This window comes from Polyodon spathula, chromosome 26, assembly GCF_017654505.1.
Source record: "Polyodon spathula isolate WHYD16114869_AA chromosome 26, ASM1765450v1, whole genome shotgun sequence".
NCBI classification, from domain to species: Eukaryota; Metazoa; Chordata; class Actinopteri; order Acipenseriformes; family Polyodontidae; genus Polyodon; species Polyodon spathula.
The window spans coordinates 10,744,124-10,766,684 of NC_054559.1; the positions used below are offsets into that span (position 1 = coordinate 10,744,124).

General features: G+C 40.4%; 1 protein-coding gene across 1 annotated transcript in view; it reads right to left on the reverse strand.

Moving 5' to 3' along the window:
• Nucleotides 1-22,561, reverse strand: part of LOC121300451 (retinoic acid-induced protein 1) — a 31,111-nt gene that overhangs the window by 4,555 nt on the left and 3,995 nt on the right. The window contains exon 2 of the mRNA XM_041229027.1: nt 88-5,396. Within this exon, the coding sequence (XP_041084961.1) occupies nt 88-5,379 (5,292 nt within the window). The 5' untranslated portion in view covers nt 5,380-5,396. The remainder of the gene's footprint in view (nt 1-87; nt 5,397-22,561) is intronic.

Genomic DNA, 22,561 nt, shown 5'->3' on the forward strand with positions numbered 1-22,561 from the left:
ACACAGTTCATGACGGGCTCTTAAGTCTTAAGAGCACATAAGTTGTTTTTCAATGACATAAATATAATGTTTATAAAATGGGGTTACCGTTTCACTGGCCACCAGTACTGCTTCCTGAAGTCCATACAGCTTGCCAGCGATGAGGAACACGCCATTACTCCATACTACACAGGCCTCATGTACCCAGTGTTCTTTGGACTCTGCCTCCAGCTCCAAATGCTGTGAGACTGGCCCACTGCAATCCTGTTCTTTTAGGGAGTTTGACTCGGTGTCCACAGCTTTCCTGTTGTACCCCTGAAACTGATGTAACTTTCGGTATCTGTCCCTAAACTTTGATCGGACACCACTGTGTTCCCCTGGTAACTTGTCAAACTTCCTGGGCCTTCCAGGGACATCACTACTGCTGCTCTTGTCCGTTTCTGGCTCTGTAGCCTCACTTTGAACAGAGCTACATATCGATTTGACCCTGTTCTCTCCTGACTCTGTTTTGCACTTAAAAGATTGCGTTTTTCTTGGTATGCTGTCCTCTGGATAGTATGGACCACAGAGGTCTCCCAGCTCTCTGAAATTTGCAGGCTTTCCACACAGGCAGCAAGATAGACATCTGTCAATCAGGTTCTTGTTTATCAAAGGCCCCTGTTGCATGACAGAAGAGTTTGGCATCACCTTGGCAACTGCTACACAGTTCTTTATCCTTGGTGAGTTTTTTTTCCTTGTCTGAAGAAGCTGACATTCTTCTTCAGGCCTGTTAACAATGGTACATATAGAAGACAACTCTTTTGACTTGTCAATGCGAATATAAGGACAGAACTGAGGTGGCTTGTTTTCATCTTTCTGAGGTTTGTATGACATATTCTTTAATTGAATCTCAGGCTCCTTGTCTTCTACTATTGGAGCATGTTGTCTTTTATGTCGGTTCTTGAGCCTGCATCCATTCTTCCTGGTCTTAACTGCATTTAAATGCTTCCTATTCTTTCTGATTGGACCTGTTTTTTTAATAGTCTTTTGATTTTGCCTGCTCTTATTATCTAAATATTTCACCTGTTTCTTTTTCTGATGAGATAACCTTTGATTGACCCTTTTACATTTGCTTGTTTCTATGGTGACTGGTGTGGGTGTTGTCAGTTCTGTTTCCGGGGGAGATGATGCAAGTGAAGGGGTTGAAGAATGCTGGACTGCGACAACATTATCTTCAGGAACCGTTGATACAATACCTTTTCTCTTTCTCCTCCGTTGTTTCATGTGCATTTCGTGATTGTTTTTGATTGCTCTTTGTTTAGCTAGCCTTGGTCCAACAACTAAATTAGCTTCTGTTTCAAAGGCTGAGGCATTTTGGCTCCTACATTCACAGATCTTGCCAAGTGACAGTTTCCTTCTTTTCGAAGGGGGGCCTTTGACAAAGATTTCTTCTAGTTTCACAATCACATTCTGTGAGTCTGCATCATCCCTTGGCTTGAGCTGCTGTGCTTCCTTTATTTGCTCATTTTCTTCACAACTCTGCAATGCACCCATTAGATTAGCCACTGTAGTTCCTGTGCAAGTGGTAGAGGCATTCTTCTTGGAGCCTGGAGATGTGATCTTCTGCACCATGGCTTCATATTTAAGGCCCCTGCCTTTCCTTGGGGGTAGATATTTAGTCTTAGCAGGGTACTGAGCCTGAATGCAAGGGGCAACACTGGAGACTATGAGAGGTGATTCTTTGGTAAGGTAATTGTTTAAAGAGATTTTGAAATGGGCTCCCCTCCGTGATTTCTTTTTGGGAGTTTTTGCCACCACCTCTTTGTTATTTAATGGGGCTGGAAGCGCCTCACCTTTCCCCTTTTTCACACCTCTGTGTTGTTTCACAGGGATGGGTGAGCTGTTGCTGGACTTCCTCTTAAGAGTGGATAACAGATTCTTGGCTGGTTTTTCAGTTTTGTTTTTTATTCTGTACACCACTTTTCGATGGGAGTCAGCTGTGTTCTGTTTAGAGCTTGCTCGCACTTGACTTTTCAGAAAGGCAGCCTTATGCTTATGCGGTGTTTTAAGCTTTTTAGGCAGGAAATTGAGCGTTCTTTTCTCTTTGATTTTTTCTTTCAGTAGCTTCTCTTGCTTTTGCTTTCTTGACCTCAATACCATTGGTCGTTGCTCTTTTAGCAGTGGCAATATACTCTGGGTGATATCCTGGCCTTCTCCATTCGGGCAGCTCTCACTAAAAATCATCTTGCCCTTCATGTAACTTTCAATAGACTTTAGGCCGTTGTGTTTCAAGCATTTGGAAAACATGTCTGCAGGGTGACAAAGAAGGTCTTTTGAGGAAACTGTCTTAGGTAGACTAGGGCCTGTATGTCTTTGTATATGCATAGAAGCCTTGGGGGCACCCAGGGCTGTGAAAGATCGAGTACACATCCTTGATGGTGGGTTCTCTGCAAAACACTTAGGTGTCTGACTAGACAGATTGCTGCTAGTTGCTTCTGTCTGGTCTGCTGAAGATGTACTTTTACTAGATGACATATTGATCGCTTGTGGAGCCGTTGGCAACCCCTCTCCTACCAGACTAGAAAGCCTCCTAATTCTAACACTTGTGTTCATTAATCTTCCCGGTTGGTTGCTTTTCTCTTCGTCGTGCTTTCTGTTTAATTCATTGAGCTTTGCTGACGCGTCAAATGATTCAGACTCAAAGGATTCTGGCACTTCATCTAGACAGTCAATTCCAAGTTCTATTTCTTCATCCCATTTTTTTGAAGAGGGAGGGGTATCAGCCCATGATGGGGCAGAGTGAATCACTGACTGAGCAGCTAAGAAAGGTATGTCATGGGCAAGCATCATGCTGTCCTCGACATCACTGTTGTCACTTGTCTGGGACAGTGTTGGTCCTTTGGGGGTCGCTAAACCTGGATGCTTGGGTGAAACATTGCATATTACTGATCTCCTTTCCGTGCTAGAAAAGGCTACCTCTTGGATGATTGACTGTAGAAACTGTTCTTTAGATTCAGGGATCTGGTTTCCCCTATCCTGGTCTTCTTCTGGACTACTCGATTCTGCAGACTCCTGTGTCCATATCTGGTTCTTGAATGTCTCTTCAGGGGATAGTGAGCTATGCTTCTCATTTATCACAGAAGGTTTATTTGATTCTGACAACTGGACAGAGCACTGCTCAACGTACATCTCCTGGTTCTCCTTCTCAGCTGCTGTAAGCTTTTCTTCACATACTTCTACTCCTGAATTAAAGTGGGAATAATTGGACACTTCCTCTTTCATGGTTAAATATTGATCTTGTACAAGGTCATCGCTCCAGTTGAACTGCACAGCTTTTCCAGCAGCGTTTAAATCTGTAGTAAAGTCTGAATTATACAATTCAGCCTCCACATCAGAGCCTGCAGCCGTCCCACAGTTAAACTCGGCAGGGCTTGAGGGCTTCTCACAGTCTTCCCCCTCATCTGTCACATACTGGATTTGCATATCCTGATATATTTTCTGCTCCATGCTATTGGGGTAGCTTTTGCTTATTAACGCTTTGCTTAATTTATGAAAGAACCCTGGGTATTTCTCTTCCTCCAGCCAGCCTCCTTGGTCTAATGCACAGATGCCACCCTTCTCATCATCTGTGACTAGAGGCTCCTTTATTTCTTCCTTTTCTGTTTTCATCTTATCAGGCCAAGCTGACTCTTCGAAGTTCTCCTTGATAACGACAGCGGGGGAGCTTTCCTCTTGTTTCAGAGGACTGGAGGCAGACTGACTCTTTGGAAACTTATCATTGCCTAGGTGGTTCGTTAAGGCTGTAAAATTCTCTCCTGGTTCACCACTCTGGAGGCTGTGCAGTGAGTCGTCGGATTTGGTCGACATGTCATCAGGTGAAGTCACAGAGCATGAAGCTACAGTTTCAAGGATAACATGTGAATTGTTTGCAACCCGGGCTGGACATCTGTTTTGATTGCACATGTAATAGATCCTCTCAAGTTGATCTTCAGAACTGCTTGAGTATTCTCCCTCTTGCATCTCTGTGTGGACTGACTGAGGTGTGCTGAAAGGTTCGGACGCTGGTGTGGCTAGCTGTGCCTCAGACCCATCCTCCAGAGCTCTCAGCTGACCTTTGTAGTCCTCTGTTTTTTTAGGGGTGCGTTTGACACCTTTCTTGTTGGAGATGAGCGCTTCGGAAAGCAGAAGGTGTTGGACGTTATTAGAAATGTTCTCGACTTGAGAAGTCAGTGCATTGAGACTCCAAAGGCTTGGGTTAGAAAGAAGCTTCTCTGAAAATCTGTCTTTGAGAGATCCCACATAGCTGGTGGGTTGAAGGTTATGATTGGAAGAGTGGGTGTGAGAAGGCATCAAAAGACTCTGGTCTCTGATGTTAGTGGATGACGAAGCCCCTGTAGTGATGGGTGGCTGGTTGTACTGGAAGGTCTCTGGGTTGACCATTAAGGGAGAAGGTGTGGAACTGTAGGAGGGAGATCTCCCAACTGATCTAGCTGGGGAGTGGCTTGAACTGGGGCTGCAGTTTTGGTAGTACTGCTCGGGAGACCTCACAGAGATGTCTGTCAGGCAGTAGTTCTGTTGGGGGTTATAATGTTGGTACTTTAAAAGGTTGTCCTGGGTATTGGCCATTCCTTGCAGGGGAGCTTGCTGTTCATAGCCAACTCTGGCAGGAGTCGATTGGTAGCTATAACTAGTCTGGGCTCTGTAGCCACTTTGTTTGATATTGCTACTCCCAAGTTGCCTGTTGTATTGGGAATTGGAAGGCATGGCATAGGTTTTGTAGCAATGGCTAGTTTGGTTGCATTTGTCCACCACAGTGTAGGAAGGAGTTGAGGAGGAGAGCGATTGGGAGTGCTGAGGAAAGTGGAGGGAGCCTTGTGTGTAGGTCATAGCAGAGGTGGAGTTGACTTGTTGGACTTTTTGCTGGTGATGGGTGGTATAAACTGGGGGGTTCTGCTGGGTAGAATGGGAGCACTGGCTCCTCGATATAGGGTGTAAGTTCTGCTCAAGGTACTGACCACCACTAGTGGGAGACTCCAGTCTTCCTAAGAGCTCCTGCTCATACTGGGGTAAATGTGATGAATCTTCCCACTTTTGCTGCATGTGTCCCTCGCTTACATACTGGGCTGAATACGCATTGCTGAGGTGGTTGCTGTAGCCAGTCAAGGACGAGCTGTTTTGCAGATGCTGGGCTGGGATTTTTGCTCCTTTGTATTGCTTATCTGCACCTGTGCTGTTGCTGTAACCATGGTAGACTTGCTGGCTGTAACAGTCCTTTGCTGCTGCAAGAGCATGCGCCTCATAGCCCTGTCTTGTCTGGCTCTGATGATGCCTATAATTCTCAAGGCGTGATAATTCATGTGCCTCCTGCTGGTAGCACTGCTGGTTGCCATGGAAACCACTCCTTTCTCTGAAGGACTGCATGACTCCAACTCCAGCTTCTACAAACAAAACAGAATTCAGGATTACTTTTAGCCCAGCATGTTTACATTTACTGTGTTTTTTTTCTTTATTATTAAAGGGCTGATGTGGAACTGATTCTTGTTGTTTTCATGCTCAGTGTTTACTCCCAGGTTATGTATATTCTCAGTTTATTAAAAAACATACAGTACATGATTAATTGCAGCGCTACTAGGAAATTCATTGTCAGCTTTTCATTCAGTTTTTCATTTAGTCATTTTGACAATAGCCAAGGTCATATACTAAATGCAAGCTGAACTACATACGCTTTATATGGCAATGTGTTTCAATTTAAGAATACAGATGATGGTAGAGTTCTGTTGTTAAGAAGCAGAAAACACAGAAACCCTATTTCAGACCCAGCACCACCAATAAGCATGTTTGTTGATTTTTTAAAATCTTATACACAAGCCTTTAGGTAAACAATGATATCTAGTCTTTAGGTTAACAAAATGTTATTTTTTATAAACAGACTATACATAATATTTTTACCAAGGTTAGTTTAAAAACAATAAGGTTCTGGTGTTGTTAGCTGAAAATGTTGCATGATGTTGAGCAAAACACCTTACAGCTTGTGCTGATAAGCCATCAGTATCATAATTTTGTACCTGTATGTTCTCCTACCTTACACCAGTAGGTGTTCAAACTGAAGTTTTTAGGGAGATGCAGCTGTACTCTGTACCAGTGAACAACATGAACAATACACAGTGTATTGACCAAACCTGTGCACTCAAATGTAAAGAGTCACAAAAAGCTATTTTTATCAGAGTAATACAGACCGCTCTGGTACAGTATGATCACTATAGAGGAGTTTTCTACACTCAATTGCCTAAAAAGTCTGGCTTTATTTTGCTGCAGAACTAACTGGCCTCTTGCATCTGATAAAAACAGAGTCAATGGATTGGACAGACAGATCCTGTCCCCCTGGCTAACTAAAGCTAACTTTATTTAACAAACAAATAAATAAATAAAACAAGCTGAAAATTGGGCAGATTTGAGGGCTTTATTAGAGTTCCGGACATTCCTGATTAAGATGTCCATTGTCCCAAGTGCAATGGTGGCTGTTTCTTTGTGACGAGGAATGCTGTTCTGTTTAAGAAGCTGTCTGTGTGCAGGGAAGGCGGAATCCGATTATTAAGCTTTATGGCAGATAATCAGACACGCACTGAATGCAGAGGCCTCTCTTGATCTCATCATTCATTTGGCAACCTTATACAGGAATTACTTTCCTCTATTTCCCTGTCTTGGTTTTATTTAAGCCTGAACCCCGTAGGGACTCCAGTGCTCCACCCTGTATTTACTTCGCTGTCATCTCCTTTATTATGTATGCCAGAGTAGTTGGGTGGGAATAGTAGATACTCCTGGAGGAAATTCAGACATGGTCCAACACGCTTCTCAAAGGTTGCTTTGCCCTTGTTTTGTTCTACATATTTATGACCTTGAAATATGCAAATTATTTGGGGCTCTACTGGGAGTGGAGCATTTGGTTTACTTTTAATAACCATCAACAATCTGCTTGTACTCGAAATTACAAAATGCTTTTTACTTGAAAGCATAATAGACTTTTTTTTCCCCCCAACTAGGATTATTGTTTGCTATTTGTGATTAGCATTTTAATATACTCTTAAATAAAAATAACGACAGCTTCCTTAAGGGAGTTTGACAAGAAGTCTGATCATCGCACACACTGAGGCGGGCAATAAACACGGACACCTATAGCCGTCCCTCTCATTGCGTCTCAAGCTGAAGGTTGCGCCAGAGAAATATCATAGTGAATACCTACTAATAAACGGATGTCTCTTTCAGCGCTATTTTAGTATTGTATTGCTTTAACCTGGAATTTTCAGCTTTCTGGTTGGCTATGTTGACCATCAATATAATCTGTGACCTGGATAACATAGTTATAGGTTTTTTTTCTGGTAACCTACACTCAGCTATTTTCTAAAACGCCATTTAATCTAACAGGCACCTACTGGACTGTTGTTGTACTGTTAAATTGCATTTTTTGTTAGTTACTTGAATTGAAAAAAATAAATTAAATGTATTTTTTTCACACATGACATATTTTATACACAATATAAGAAAACACAGCAAACAATAATTAATCGTGACTAATAAATCACTTGATGTGTCTAATTCTTTAGTATAACTTCATTCCAGCAATTGCTTGTGCACAATTCATAATTTACACTAGTCTAATACATATGTATACCAGTAATGAGTGTGAATAACTGCTCATTTAAGTAATTCATTTGCAGATTATAAATGATCCTCTTATTTTATTATGTACATTAAGTAAATATGTGTTAAATGAAATATATTGGCTGTATATCTTGGTTCAAGGCTATGGCAGTGGGTTGCCTATTCAAATTGGTGATTTGTCACTATATAGACTTAAATTTGAAGAATGCATTTAAAAACCAATGCCTCATTCAACTGATCTTCAAAGATAGCATGAAACACCTTGATTGAACAGACCTCAGTGCAGTGTTGTGGTTAAACAAGTAAGCAATGCATTACTCATTTTAGGATCAACATTTTAAAATGAGAAATATTTAAATAATTGCTTATAAGGCAGCTTTTGTGTTCACAGTGAAAACATCTGTTAGGGAATGTAAACAAACTGGTCAACCAAAAGATATATTGTGCACCGAAAAAATAGTAAACAGTAACCCAACAAATTCAATGTGCAAATAGGTTAGCACCTTTAAGAGGTACATATTAAATAGTCACATCTTTAAGAGGAATGTAAAGGTTAGGGTTAGGGTTGGGGTTTATGCAGCAGCCAGGTTACAACCATGACAATGGCCACAATGTTATTGTCTTAAATGGAAAGTAAGTTTAGCCATCTTTAATGCTACATGTTTTAGTATTTTTTTCTCTCTGGATCACAGTTGCATCAGTGAACAGTTGCAAGATTTTATCTTCTTAAAACACTAGCTATCAACATGGACATAGTTGTCTTTCTACCAGTGTTTTCTTTTGCCATAATCTGTGATTTCTATCAACAAAGGCTGAGACTGATGTTTCCAGAATGTGCACCAGCAGCACTCTTTTTTTTTTTCAATCACACCTGTGTGTCCGAGCTGGAGCCTGGAGGCTGTACTGTAGACGGGGAGAAGCAGGCAACGAATGACCCTGGATCAAGTAAAGGCAGATGTGATGCTGAGATTCAGATCTGCAATGCGATGCAGCACAGCCTCACACCCAGGGTCATAAATAAGATGGTGGCTCAAGAACCGTTGTCCCTGTCACAATCGCATCTGGAACGCTGGGCATCTCGGCATTAAACTGATGGATTGCACTGCTCTCTGTGCCCAAAACGGTCAGGCCCTCAACTCTACAAGCTACATGAATCAAAGCATTAATAGCATGCATGCATTCATTTAAGATTCAAGATTACCAGCTGCTTGTTTAAAGAGGTCAAAATCAGAGCAATAGTGTTTTTTTTATGTATGACGTCAAAGCTATTTCCTACAGTGGTGGTATTTTTCCTAACTTGCATATAGATACCATGCTTGCAGTTTTGTAGTTCAATCAATACTTCAACATTAAAAGTTGCACCAAGAGATTAGCGTATCATTTTCAATAAGGCTCTGAAGAAGGAAGGAACAGTCAACTTGCATTAGCACCATAGATGATAATTATTTGGCTTAGCCACTATGATAAATTGCTTAACGTGGTTCTGTTTACATCCTGGCTACACAGAGGTCAAATCTCACTGGCTGTTTTCTTGCAAAGGTGAAAACTAATAACTGGATGTGCGCTCAGATTCTGTCACATGACTGACTAGGCTCACAGTTCTATTTTTGTATATTGCAGGATGCAGTCACTTTATTGGTGGATAAAGCAGGCACATCATGTAATGCAAAGGAGCGAAACCATGTGATCGGTCACATGATCAATTGTGCAGTTAATATAGAGCAAGTAACTATTAGTTGGTCGCGAGTACACTATTTCAGCCAGAGCTCTGGACAGCATTGGTATTTAAGGAATGGCAAAGGATCAAGGAAACTATTGAGCAGTTAGGTGACTAATAGGCTGCAGATCATTGGGTTAAACACCCAAACACTGAATGCCGGAGGTGAACAAGGCAAGTTGAGCAGAATGGCACAGAACGGGGATCCAAGTGGATAATATACTGTAATTTGCGTTAGTGTTACTCTTTAATCCCTATGACAGGGGAGGCTAATTGGTTGAAACTGAACACAACAACAAGTCTAGGGCTGTGTTGCAGTGTTCAGTTTTTTTATTGTAAGTATATTCATATTTAACATAAATTCATATTTATGGGGCACTGAACAACACTCATACCGAAGGTATTCAACACACACACACACACACACATGTTTTTTGTTGCCATTTACAGCAGTGACTAGCATTTGCAGTCAATAGTATATTAGCTTTCATTAATCCTTTTGCCTGTCTCTTCTGGCAATTGTCAACAATCACGCTCTATCAATCTGACCTGCAACATACTTTTCTATAAATTTTCATTGTAGAATATCTATTTTTAACAAGAGCCTGGAAATGTTTTCCTGACAAACAAAACAGTGGCGCACTCACTCACTCCCTGACACTCACGCGCACTTGATTGCCCACCGGGGCACGCACACACTCACACACACACGACAAGATTATAAATGAGCTTCTGTCGCGGAGGCTGGCTGAGAAGGGCTTGAGCTAACGAAGCTGCTGCATGGCGTTCACAGCAGTGCCCTGTTGCTGACAGCAACAACAGCTACAGAATCACACAAACAAACCGCACACAAGGCTCTTCAACAACTCGCTATTAACAGGTCGAGCACAAGCATCCATCACCAGCTCACGCTCAAACTGCCTGCTAAGCATGATAAGCAGATCTCAAGTGATAATGTGTTGTGGGCTTGGTGAATTTCCATAGACAGAGACCACCTTTGGTAAATGCCCTCTCTGTGAATAGTTGTAGTGGAACCCATATAAACCATGGTACATTTGCAAGGAAATGTTGCATGCAAATAACATGCATTTACCACGACTTTGAATCTATGATTTAACATGGTCCCACTATGCTTTATTACACTTTACTATAGGTGTACAATGTCACACTGCAGTGCACTAATACAAGAGGAAATCACATCTGAGGCTCACAGTTGGATCCGATATCCTTTGGCTCAGCATGCTGAACTATCACCGTGGCCAATTATCTATCAGGTAAGTCCTCCTGAGTCATGTTTTATTGCTGAATTCTAATGGGATACACTGCATACTAGTGGATAAAGCTGGACTGGGAGCTAAGGGATCATTGGTTCAAATCCCTGCTTATCTACTGACTTACAGTGTGGGCATGCAATAAACTTACAATACTGCCTATTGTGAAGTGTGCTGTAGAAATTAATAAGTACAGGAATCTAGGAAATAACCTACCCACTTCCCTTACACAAGCTGAATTTAAAATAACAAACAGTATGAATTTATATAGCATATAGTGCTTATAATGTACTTGACTGAACTATATCTAGTTCAATCTGTTCCGCAGTTGCCGAGCAGCTGATCCACAAAGCCCCTTCTTTTCCCCCAACATCTGCAGCACACCAGTTAGCAGTCTGCAGTATAATATTTTTTGACAAGTAGATAAAGCAGCCTGTAATTATACCTTTCCCCTGACATCGCTGGGCAGCTCCCAAGGACAGATACGAGGGGCTCTGTCCTGCTCTGCCACTGTAAACAGCTGCCGTTTATTATTGCATAATAAGAATCAAATTGGGAAAGAAAAACTAAAGATTAACTGAAAGAGTTTGGTATTCTGCAGAGATCAGTGGCATCGCACACAAAGGCTTTGACACAAAAGGACTAAAATTGGAAATAGTTAACACCAAAACAAATCCTACATTGAGCTTTAAGCTGAAAGCCCTGGAAGTACCAACATTCATTTATTTTTCAGGAGGTGTTGTGAATGTGTTTGCTGCAGTACCACAGGAACCAACACCTGCTGTTCAAAAGCAAGAGATGGAGGCAGTGCCAAAGTTGGTGCAAAGCGGTGCACCAGACAACATTGCTAAAGAATATATATATATTTAATGCATGGCTGTTTTAGTGTTGAGGGTTTCTCTGTTCTGAGTACCTTTACAGAAACATTGAATATTACAATATATTCAAGTGACTCGGAATATCAAGTGTTTTTTGCACTCCCCTAGCTTTAACCAAGGTCTTTGTTTAGTGTGATACCGTGCGGTGGCCTGCCTTGTAACACTGTGTGAATGGATTTCTCTAACCCAAGAGGCAGTCTCTGTGCTGCAATTTTACCAAGCTAATCCCTGTGTAAAGGCTTGGCAGCTGCGTCAATGCTCAATTCTCCCGTCCCTCATCTCAGGGCGCTGTCTCTGAGTGACAGCTCGGGATCACTGCTCTCTGCCACGCTCTGCCTCACTTCCTGACAACACTAAAACACAGCAAGGGAGCCACTGCTGCCAGAGATTGGAAATCGCTAGTCATGCAAGCTGCAGCCCAGAGTAATTCAGAACGTGAGAGAAGGTCTGTCAGAAAGACACTAGCTCTACCACACATGCATGCAAATGTTTCCATTCTGAATAGATTATTTACTTGTCTGTACGTTTAATCATTATACTTTTGTTTTGTAAATGTCCTTACAAAACCTTCAGTTTGGATACTATTGTATTAAAAATGAGACACATATATGAACCAATAAACTGTATGTTGGTGATCGATTACATAGCCATGATACCATCTGTACCAATCAATTGTACAATATTTGTCAGACTGGTTTAAAAAATCTTTATAATCTCGCAATCCATCCTCAAGAATGTCAGAAAGAGCAAACTAATGGTGAGGATTTTCTGATAATCAAATAATTGACGTTCCATTATCACAAGTAAGTGACTCATTGGCTGGATCTAGATTCTGCTGCACTACAGTGTCTGTTTATTAGCACTATATATGCGCGCACACACACGCACCAGACAAACAAGTGTTGTCAATAGCATGCAGATACGTTGGACTGTGACTCCTATTTCTGTGGACTGAATACAATACAATGCAATACATTATATGTGACAGCATATCGACATGCTGTAAACAGCAAGCATTGCCATACATAAGTGCATCTCAGCCAAATAATTTAATAAAGAAACAATCCTTTGATTTGAGGTCCAAAGCAGGATCTTTGATAAAAGCCAGACTGACATTCTCCAAGAGGTACTGTATGCGTCGGCTTGCAGCGTCTTGGTTTTACTTTACTGCCCTGGTATTTCCAGTTCATGGATTTTGACTGTTGGGATTATGTCACTTCAAACACAAGGCTGCAGCTGGGGTATTTGAATTATTAAAGGTGGCTTTGTTGACATCAAAACGCTGAAAAGACTGAACACAGGGGTGCTTTTTCCTTCCAGGAGATGTGCTCAAGTGCCAGTCTTAAGCCTAAGAAGAGCTCTCACACATCACTGCATTTCCTGCCCTTGTAATAAAAGTCTCTCTGGAAGACTGATATAGGTTGCAAATTTAAAAAGGAACATATGTTTTTTTTTTTTCCTTAAGAACTGATATAAAAGTGTCGGGGTGTCACACATTCTGACCTCTGTTGTGAGATGAGTTAAAGGCTTCAAAACTGATCAAAAAAGTCTGGCTCTTTTGTTCGGGTAAGATACTTGCTTGGGATGTGTTGTTGCCAGTTGACTTCATTATTATTATTATTATTATTATTATTATTATTATTTATTATTATTATTATTATTATTAATAATAAAAAAAAACATTATTATTATTTTTCTCCTGTTCCCTGTATTATGGCATTGTTTCTGCCTCTTTTACCACATGGGGTCATTCCATACCTATCTGTGCAAACCAAAATGGTGAGAAAACACTTCATGTCCGGGCTGAATAATATTCCGTCTCCGCGCGTTACGCCCCCTGCCAATGTAATAGTCATCATAGTTACTAAAAGAAACTTCAATGAAAACACATCCACCCCCCTCATCCCCCCTCCCCTCTTGCTTTGTGTTTTTAATGTCTTCAAATAATAATAATAAAAAAAAACATTAACCATGGTACTAATCACTTTTTCTCCTGTTCCCTGTAGCGGTAATCTGGCATTGTTTCTGCCTCTTTTACCACATGGGGTCAGCCTTCCATACCTATCTGTGCAAACCAAAATGGTGAGAAAACACTTCATGTCCGGGCTGCTGTCTCCTGGACTCCTGCACCGCACACACACGCCAGACTCCCGGCAGCAGGGGGATCAAACTCGTGATGAGAAGTGTAATGTGCTTCTGGATAATAGCCAAGCCGGTATGGGGGAGGCAGGGTCGTCTTCCTAGCTGATGAAAAGTGAAATTGAAATCACCTCACACCAGTTAGGCCAGTGCATGCTGCAGAAGCAGGTGACTGACATCTCACAGAAGACTACGGTATTCTGCTGCATTAGGGTAAAACTATAGGACCGATATTGTATGGGAGTGTTTTGCGTTTTTTTTTTTTTTCATTTGTGATTCAATAATGGTGTGCAGTGGTTTTGTAAGTGGGGTTTTGAGGGGCATACTGAAGAGGGAATAAAATGGCAGTGCAATAACTGTCTACAATAAACCACTGTTTATATGAGCAAATAGCAATATAAAAAAAGACAGGGGCAGTGTGGATGAAGAATAATACATACAAAAATACAATATGACCTAGAATTTCTACTGATATGTTTATAGACCAGTCCGTAATGATGTTTCTCTTGCATTACACATACTTGTATAAAATTATTATTATTATTATTATTATTATTATTATTTATTATTATTATTATTATTATTATTATTATAAACTAGAAGAAAATAATGAACAAAAAGATTGTCATTAACATTGTAAGAAATTGCTGGAGAGATTCGTGTCACTCTTATTACAGGCTAATATGTACAGTTGAGTCTACATTATTATCTTTATTACTATTCTTATTATTACTACTATTATTATTATTATTAAAAAAGGTTCCAGACTGGCAGGAGTTAGAAGGCCATTGCCATTGTCCCCCTCCCTCCCCCTGATTCTGTTCCATACTGCTGTCCGCTGGCTGTAAGATCTCCTCTGGCCCCTAATGTGGTGTAAATAGTTCTTACCAGCAGCTTCACAGGCGTTGTTGTGCTGCGAAGGCATACACTGATCATTCTCGCTCATTTCATTGAGGCAGGCTCAAACAGGAGGCTCGTAATGAAATGCGCCAGTCTGGTACTCAGATGAATGACATTGTTCTCGGAGAGGTGAGTTTGAGCTGCTTATCACAGCCCTGCAATAGGATTTCCATTCACTGGAGACTGCTCGAATCAGGTGCTCGAGTTGCAGCCTCATGAATAACTTATTAGATGCTGGGAGGCACAGCAGCTTTTCCTGGGCTCATTTGCATAGACTACCTTATTTGCATATATATGAGCATTGGAGTAATAGATTTGTTTTAAGGAGCTATGACGAAACCTATTGATGAAAAGAAGAAAGAATGCTCCCCTCACCAGCCCTAAAACACAAAGCCTATCCAGGCTGTTCTGTAGTGTGTCCTTTTAGCGTTCTCTTTCTGTCAGTCTCTCTCTCTCTCTCTCTCTCTCTCTCTCTCACACACACACAGTCATATCTATTCAAGTCGCCATAATACTTGAGCGATTCTTTTCAATACAGATGGGAACATCAGCAGCATTTTGAAAAAATAAAAAGAATGAAACACCCCTCATTATCAGTTCTACCAGCTCCTTGGGAGTAGACTAGACAGCTATGTTGCTGTGCTAAAAAGGCATACCTTGCTTCAAAACTCATTGCTTTCTGTTTAAATCAGCTGATGAGCATATCAACTTTTGCATGCAACATTCTATGCTATGGCAAATGGATCCTGGCTATAGTAAGGGCTGTAACACTGGATAAATTCCTTCTGTTTGAAAAGCCTTCAATCTAGGACTGGAAGTATCTTGCTTATAAATAGATATCTTCAAATAAATAAACGACCTGCTGTCCTGGCAGCTGTGAATCGTTGATGGGTGTCTGGGAACAGAAAGAGCTGAGATCACAGCCTAAGTGTTCTGGGTTATTATGCGCTCCGTGAGTGTTCCCAATCGGGTGACCTAGCTGTGGAGAGCTGCTGCCTGCTGTTTAATCAAGGAAGGCTGTCAGAGAATGCCAGCCAACCACTTTTCTCCAGACCAGAAGGCAATTATAAGAAGCATATATAACACTTATTGTGGATAAAATGAGCTAGCCTTTATGCATTATTGTTTGGTCCTCTTTCAGGGTATTTTACCTGATCATTTTGTAATTTGAAAACCCTCACCAGTTCAGATGCATACCAAGATTAATTGTACTGTACATTTGAACTGGCAACAGGCAATGGGCTATAGAATCTTACAATCAAACAAATGGACTTCAAATGTGCTTATTTTCTTCTGTCTCCTTAGAACTGCATTACAATCTCCTGAACCATCAAAAAACTCAGACAACTGTCTAAAACCAGAGATCTTTTTGGTAATTGCTGACAAAGCAGACATGTAAAACACTTCCACGCCATCCCTATTGTTTATTTAAGACAGGGAAGCACAAAGCATCTCTATCTAACAGCACTTATGAGATCAGCCTGCAGAGATTCAAGAGACTCCTTTGATGTTGCAAAGCCACTGTAGAAACCTTTAATAACGACTTTATAGAAAGTGCACTTTACTGGGTGTAGTTGTGTGTAGGAAGACTGTGGAGTCGACAGCAGCATGCCATTCACATTTGCATTTAACAAACAGCGAAGGGAATACATAAAATATTTCACCTGAGCTATTACAAAATTCTGTCCAGTAAAAATTAACCTCTTGGTTCCTTTTTTGCAGTTTACCATACTTTTAACTACACCTGCTATGCTTTTTCCAATTGTGCACTGACGCTGTTATAAAGGTCAGAGACCAATAGTGTAAAGTTATATAGGGGCTTGTTGTAATTATCTGACAACAAACAACACAGCCTTTTTTCTTGGTGCAATAGGATGAGAAATGGAACATGGTCAGACCTTCCACGGAGGCAGCAGTTCTTAGGGATGTCTTTTCTGCTTATATGTTTTTGCAGTGCAACTCTTATTCTTACTCAGGAGTCTCGCTGTGTTTTTTTTTTTAGGCAATGCTGAGCCGGTAGACACACTCAACAAGGGGCTCTGGGAGAGGTGGCTAAGGCCACATTGCTTTATTCATTTTCATATTATTTCCCTCTGAGAGGAGCAGAGTCTTGGGGAATGTTCAAAGACTGCGGTATAATAACAGCCACACTGACTCCTCTGTTAAGCCATTGAGTTATCTATAGCAAGAATGGAACCCTATTATGTTTGTGTGTGCAATACATGACGGTTTCCTGGGACTGGTCCAGATTGTGTGCTCCTTTTTTTTTTTTAATCAAGCTGGATTGCAACAGTATAACTTATATGACCAAAACCAGCTAGTATGTAAAGGAAATTTCTAGAAAAAAACAAATGAAAACAAACCCAGAAATGAAAGACTTTTTTTTTTTTGCTCCTCAATTTGACATTACAAAAACATGTTTGCTTCAGCATAAAATAAGAACATAAATTAAACACCCACTACCGTAGAATTTTTGTATATTTATTTTTTATTTTTTTGGTTTAGTTTGTTTTTTGCGACAGAAAGCGTATCCAGGAGGTATTTGTCTCTTTTTCCACCAAAACAAAAAAATGTGTGAAAGACTTCTGACCTTTGATACACAAGCATATCCTACTGTATGTTTTGTCTTTCAGAGGAAATGGTGCACTGTATACCGGTAAGGCTGATCTGACTGCGTGCTGCATCTGTGCTCTAGCTGACTTGTGGGCTGGTGTTTCCCTGGAGCGCAGGCAGGGAAGGCACAGTTGATGGGCTGTAAAGAGACAGTGAAACACAGCAGAGAATGTGCGGGCGGGAGAAACAAGGGGCAAACACCACATTACTCCCATACGCTGACATTGTACAGCTCATTTCAACCTATGCTAACAAAAAAATATCAGATATGCCACTGGAATGAAGCAGGGTTGTATCGTATGAACAGCGTTTCATATGAGTAAAGCTGCATAGCGCAGGTAGGGACTGCTTTATTAAAAAGAGGTTTCTTCTGATAAAGTAGCAACACTGCAAAAAAAAACCAAAACATCCTGTGCATGCATTCTGTGTTTCGGTTAATGTGCATATTGATTGACTGACGATTGCTGGGGTCCAACTGACATGACCTTTTCTTTGCTTTTGAAGATTTTTACAGTGTAATAATTGAAAGCTAACTGCTCTTGGCCTAACATACTGCCAAGTTAATAATGTTGCCGTGCCTATTGCTTCTTTAATTTTTGAATCATTTCTAATAATGGTATGATTTATACACATTTACCAAGCAATGATACAATATTAGACATCCAGTAAAGAAAGGAGCTGGCCTCTCACAGCACCTTCCTTAAAAGCGGATATCCACAAACACAGCTGCAGTAATAGCATGTTGCCAGTGGACAGGTAATTTAAGCAGCAAAGAACAAGCTTGTATTATCCTCTTCAAGCCTGCTAGCTTAAGCCAAAGCTCAAAGGGATTGTGAACATGTTATTACAGGGTTTGTTTATACTGTACAAAAAGCCCATGTGCAACAAGAGATAAAGTACAAGGGTATTCTCTTTTCTGTGATAACTCTGTGAGCTCACTGCAGAATGGCAGGACGGTAAGAGCACAGTACAGTTTAGTACAGCAGAGTGAAAGCATAGCCATGCTCATTGAAAGCAGCCCAACAACATGCTGAAGGCATGTGAAAAGGTTTCTAAGATGATAATGGCAAGAGTTACAGTAACAGAGCAACAAAGTTAGCTATCTACAATTTGTGCTTTAAAATGATGGAGTCTGTTCCCTGAAACCAGTTGAGGTGATTTAAAATACAGCAATTAACTTGTAAGGTGGCAGAAAAAAAATAGGGACTATTTATCTTGTGAATAGATAACTTCCGTGGATGCAGTCTCTTGCATTACAAAAATACAAGCCCAGGGGGTAATCACCAGATTGGGAGACAATATTTCTCCCATCCAGATCCCAGCTGACAAGCACTCTCTCAAAGCTCACGTCTTGACAATCAGCATTCACCAGTGAGATACTAAATCCTTTTAAAAGCAGACACAGCATTCACCACATCCACATTTCAAACAATGTTTAAGAGGTGGCTGAAATGATAATTCTGGCATAAGTTTACCCTGAAAATTAGATCTTACAGCTGATAGGTGTTTGAACACCTCATTTCACGACTGAAGCATGCACACTGGCCAGGAGATAAACAAGTGCGCTTGGCTCTCCAGGGAGGTAACCATGGATACTAGAGAGCTCATATTAAGCTGTCTGTCTTGTAGGCACTATAATAACAGTTTCCCAGCCAATGTCAAAACGCTTATTGATAAATGGATTTTCAAACACACCCAAATCAATGATATTGGCTCTGGCTGGTAGAAGCACAACAAATACACACATACAATGGTTTAATTTGGTTCAATGAAGTAACTGGGTATGACTGGTTTATTTATTAATAAGACTTCAAGATGACTCCAATGTGAAATCATACTATCCTACACATCGAAGTTTTTGAATTACAGAATTAATAAACTAGAACTTCAAACAACAATGCTATAGAAATGTGTTGAAGTGTGAACAAAGATACACTATATATATATATATATATATATATATATATATATATATAGACACACACACACACACACACACACACACAAGTGAATACCGTGTGCAGAAGCCTGTATATCAAGGGACAGTGGTTGGAAGAAGGGTAATAAATGAGAGAACGCCTTTAGTTTGAAAACGCAGTCTACCAGCAGGGAATGGGTTACAAAGGAAATGAAGCAGCAATAACCCAAAGCCTTACAGATATTCCAAATGTGCTCTGCGGACAAGAGTGTGCTAACCAAATGAAATGTATTGAAGACTTGGAAACATCACTTAATTAATCCATAGTTCACTGAAATGTTATTGATCTCTGTGTGTGTGTGTGTGTCTGTCTGTGGGTGTGTGTGCGTGTGTATGTGTGTGCATGCATACGCATGTTCATCAGCAGTACAGGAGGAATCATTAAGAAAAAGATCTTTGCAATTGTTTGAAAGACTCAGTGGGTTCATGTTTTATGTGCTCAGTTGTATCTGTGACTGATATGCATTTTAAATGGAAATGCATTCCCTTCACTGGAACCACAAAATAAGGTTGAAACTATTGCGGTTAAAAAATGGAAGAGCTACCTTTGGGAAGCAGTGCGATTTTTATTGACAGCACTGCAGTGTACAGAGGGGAATGGGGGAACACAGGTAGTACGATACAGTACATACAAATATCAAACTTTATATAAGAAAAGAGGATATATATTCAATATTTTGTCTTAATTAACTTTCAGTATGAAGAAATATGATTACTATATCTTAGGGGTGTGCCTAATTGGGCATCACTGCCTATTATTATTATTATTATTATTATTATTATTATTATTATTATTATTATTATTATTATTATTATTATTATTATTTAGTAGCATAATGTAAATGTTATAATGCAAATATCTAATGCATGAAACCATTTGTAATGCATGAATATCCAATGTTTACATTACAAAACCAAAGTTTCAGTAAAATGAAACAGTTACTGCACATTTCAAATTCTTCTAAAAATGAATATTAATTATTACTATGAATTAGTAATTTAGAAAATACTTTTATCCAAAGCGACTCAGAGAGACTCGAGGTAAACTAGGCATATCACGAACTGCTGCTGCAGAGTCACCTACAATAGGGCCTTGTTTGTTTTACATCTCCTCCGAAGGACGGAGCACAAGGATGTTCAGTGACTTGTTCAGGGTCACACACAGTGAGGCCGTGGCTGAGCATATTCACAGAGCTCAGCAAGCCCCTTTCTTTAACCACTGGAACACCAAGCCTTCTTTGTTGCACAAAGCTGTCAGATAATTGTATGAAAGAGTAATGTGCATGCGATATATGTTTTATTTAGCCTTGTATTGTGTGTGATTAAACTGGTAATTCATTGAGCAAGTAAAGTGATGACAGCTCTAAAGGTACATTAATGGTAATGTAGTCTGAGGAATCATCAGGGAAACAGAACTGAGATTAGGAACATAAGTTCTGCTCTTTTTTGCTTTCTTTTGTTTTGAATACATAGTAGTCATTAAAAATGTAAAGGCCATGACCCCACTAATGCTCCAACCCCCATTACCATTTGATGATATTTCCAATCATTCTGACTGTATTATTCTCCTCTAATGCTCTAACTGGCTGCCATCTCGCTTGTAGGTCTGTGTTGTTTTTGATTCTTGTTTTTGTGTGCTGTGACCTTTCAACCCCACCTGCTTCACAGTATACTATAGAAGTGGGTACAGTCAACAGATTTGAATAGGAAGTAAAAAATAAATAAATAAAAACATTCAGAATCATTGCAAACATCACACAAGCCTACATGTCAAAGTTCATGATTTTCCTAAATGACATACATAGCATTCAACTCCTTTTTAATAAAGTACCATTCCATACCAGTGAACTGCAGTATTCATGGCAGCGCTGTTCAATAGCATTACTGTAGGTTTATGGTGTTTAAGCTAAACTTCTTAAAGGTACGCTAGTTAAAATGCTATGCTAAATAACAGTATATGAGAATGTATATGCAATTTTATTTTGCAGTTATTTCATTATATTTTTGAATGCTCCATTGGACTGCAAGGTAAGCAGATGTTCACCTAATTGGTTTCTTTTTTTAGCAATAGAAAGAACAACGTCACAGCAGGAGGAAATCCCTTCATTTGTATTCACAGACACACTCCCACACAGACACACAGACACACACACACACTCCCACACAGACACACAGACACACTCCCACACAGATACACAGACACACAGACACACTCCCACTCAGACACACACAGACACACAGACACACAGACACACACACACACACACACACACACAGACAGACACACAGACACACAGACAGACAGACAGACAGACACACAGACATACACACTCCCACACAGACACACAGACACACAGGCAGACAGACATACACACTCCCACACAGACACACAGACAGACAGACAGACACACAGACACACAGACACACAGACAGACACACAGACACACAGACAGACAGACACACAGACACACAGACAGACAGACAGACAGACACACACAGACACACAGACACACAGACACACAGACACACAGACACACAGACACACACACACACACAGACACACAGACACACACACACACACAGACAGACAGACAGACAGACAGACAGACAGACACACACACACACACACACACACACACACACACACACACACACACACACACCCCGTATTTAAAAAAATAAAAATAAAAACTATCCAAAACTACCAGTGCCTCAGCAGTTAACAGTGGCTTCCAGAGTAACATATGCACACACCCAGCATAAATTAGCAAACAAGCAAAAAGAAAGCACGAGAGGAACAGGATGTCTGTGAACAAGGATCAGCAAAGCTGGAGCTCTGATCTCTGATCTCGCAGGGAGGAGAGGCAGCGAACATCCTGTTTTCTACAGCGGTAATGCACTCACATGAAGCTGCCAGCCTGGCACATCGACCACACAGCGCATTCAATCAGTCCCAGCTATTTCCTTTCTACTGGAGAGAGAGAGAGAGAGAGAGAGAGAGAGAGAGAGAGAGAGAGAGAGAGAGAGAGAGAGAGAGAGAGAGAGAGAGAGAGAGAGAGAGAGAGAGAGAGAGAGAGAGAGTGAAGAGAGGCAGAGAATTCAAGAGATGAGGAACCTCCAATTACTCTTAATTTGCACAGCACAAATGATGCTGCAGCATAAGAGACAAGTCTGACTCTGAGCTCTTGTTAACAGGCTGTGGTGAGGGATAATTTGATTTATTTTAGTTTATTTTTGTACTTTCATTTATGTTGTTAGGTTCCTTTAGGACTCTTCTGAGGTTTTGTTATTTATTTTTTCATCTGGAGTATTAGAGGAAGCAAAATATACACATATTAACCATGCTGATGTCTGACTGAACCATAAGAAAGAATACACTACCATTATAATTATTAATAATAATAATAATAATAATAATAATAATAATAATAATAATAATAATAATAAT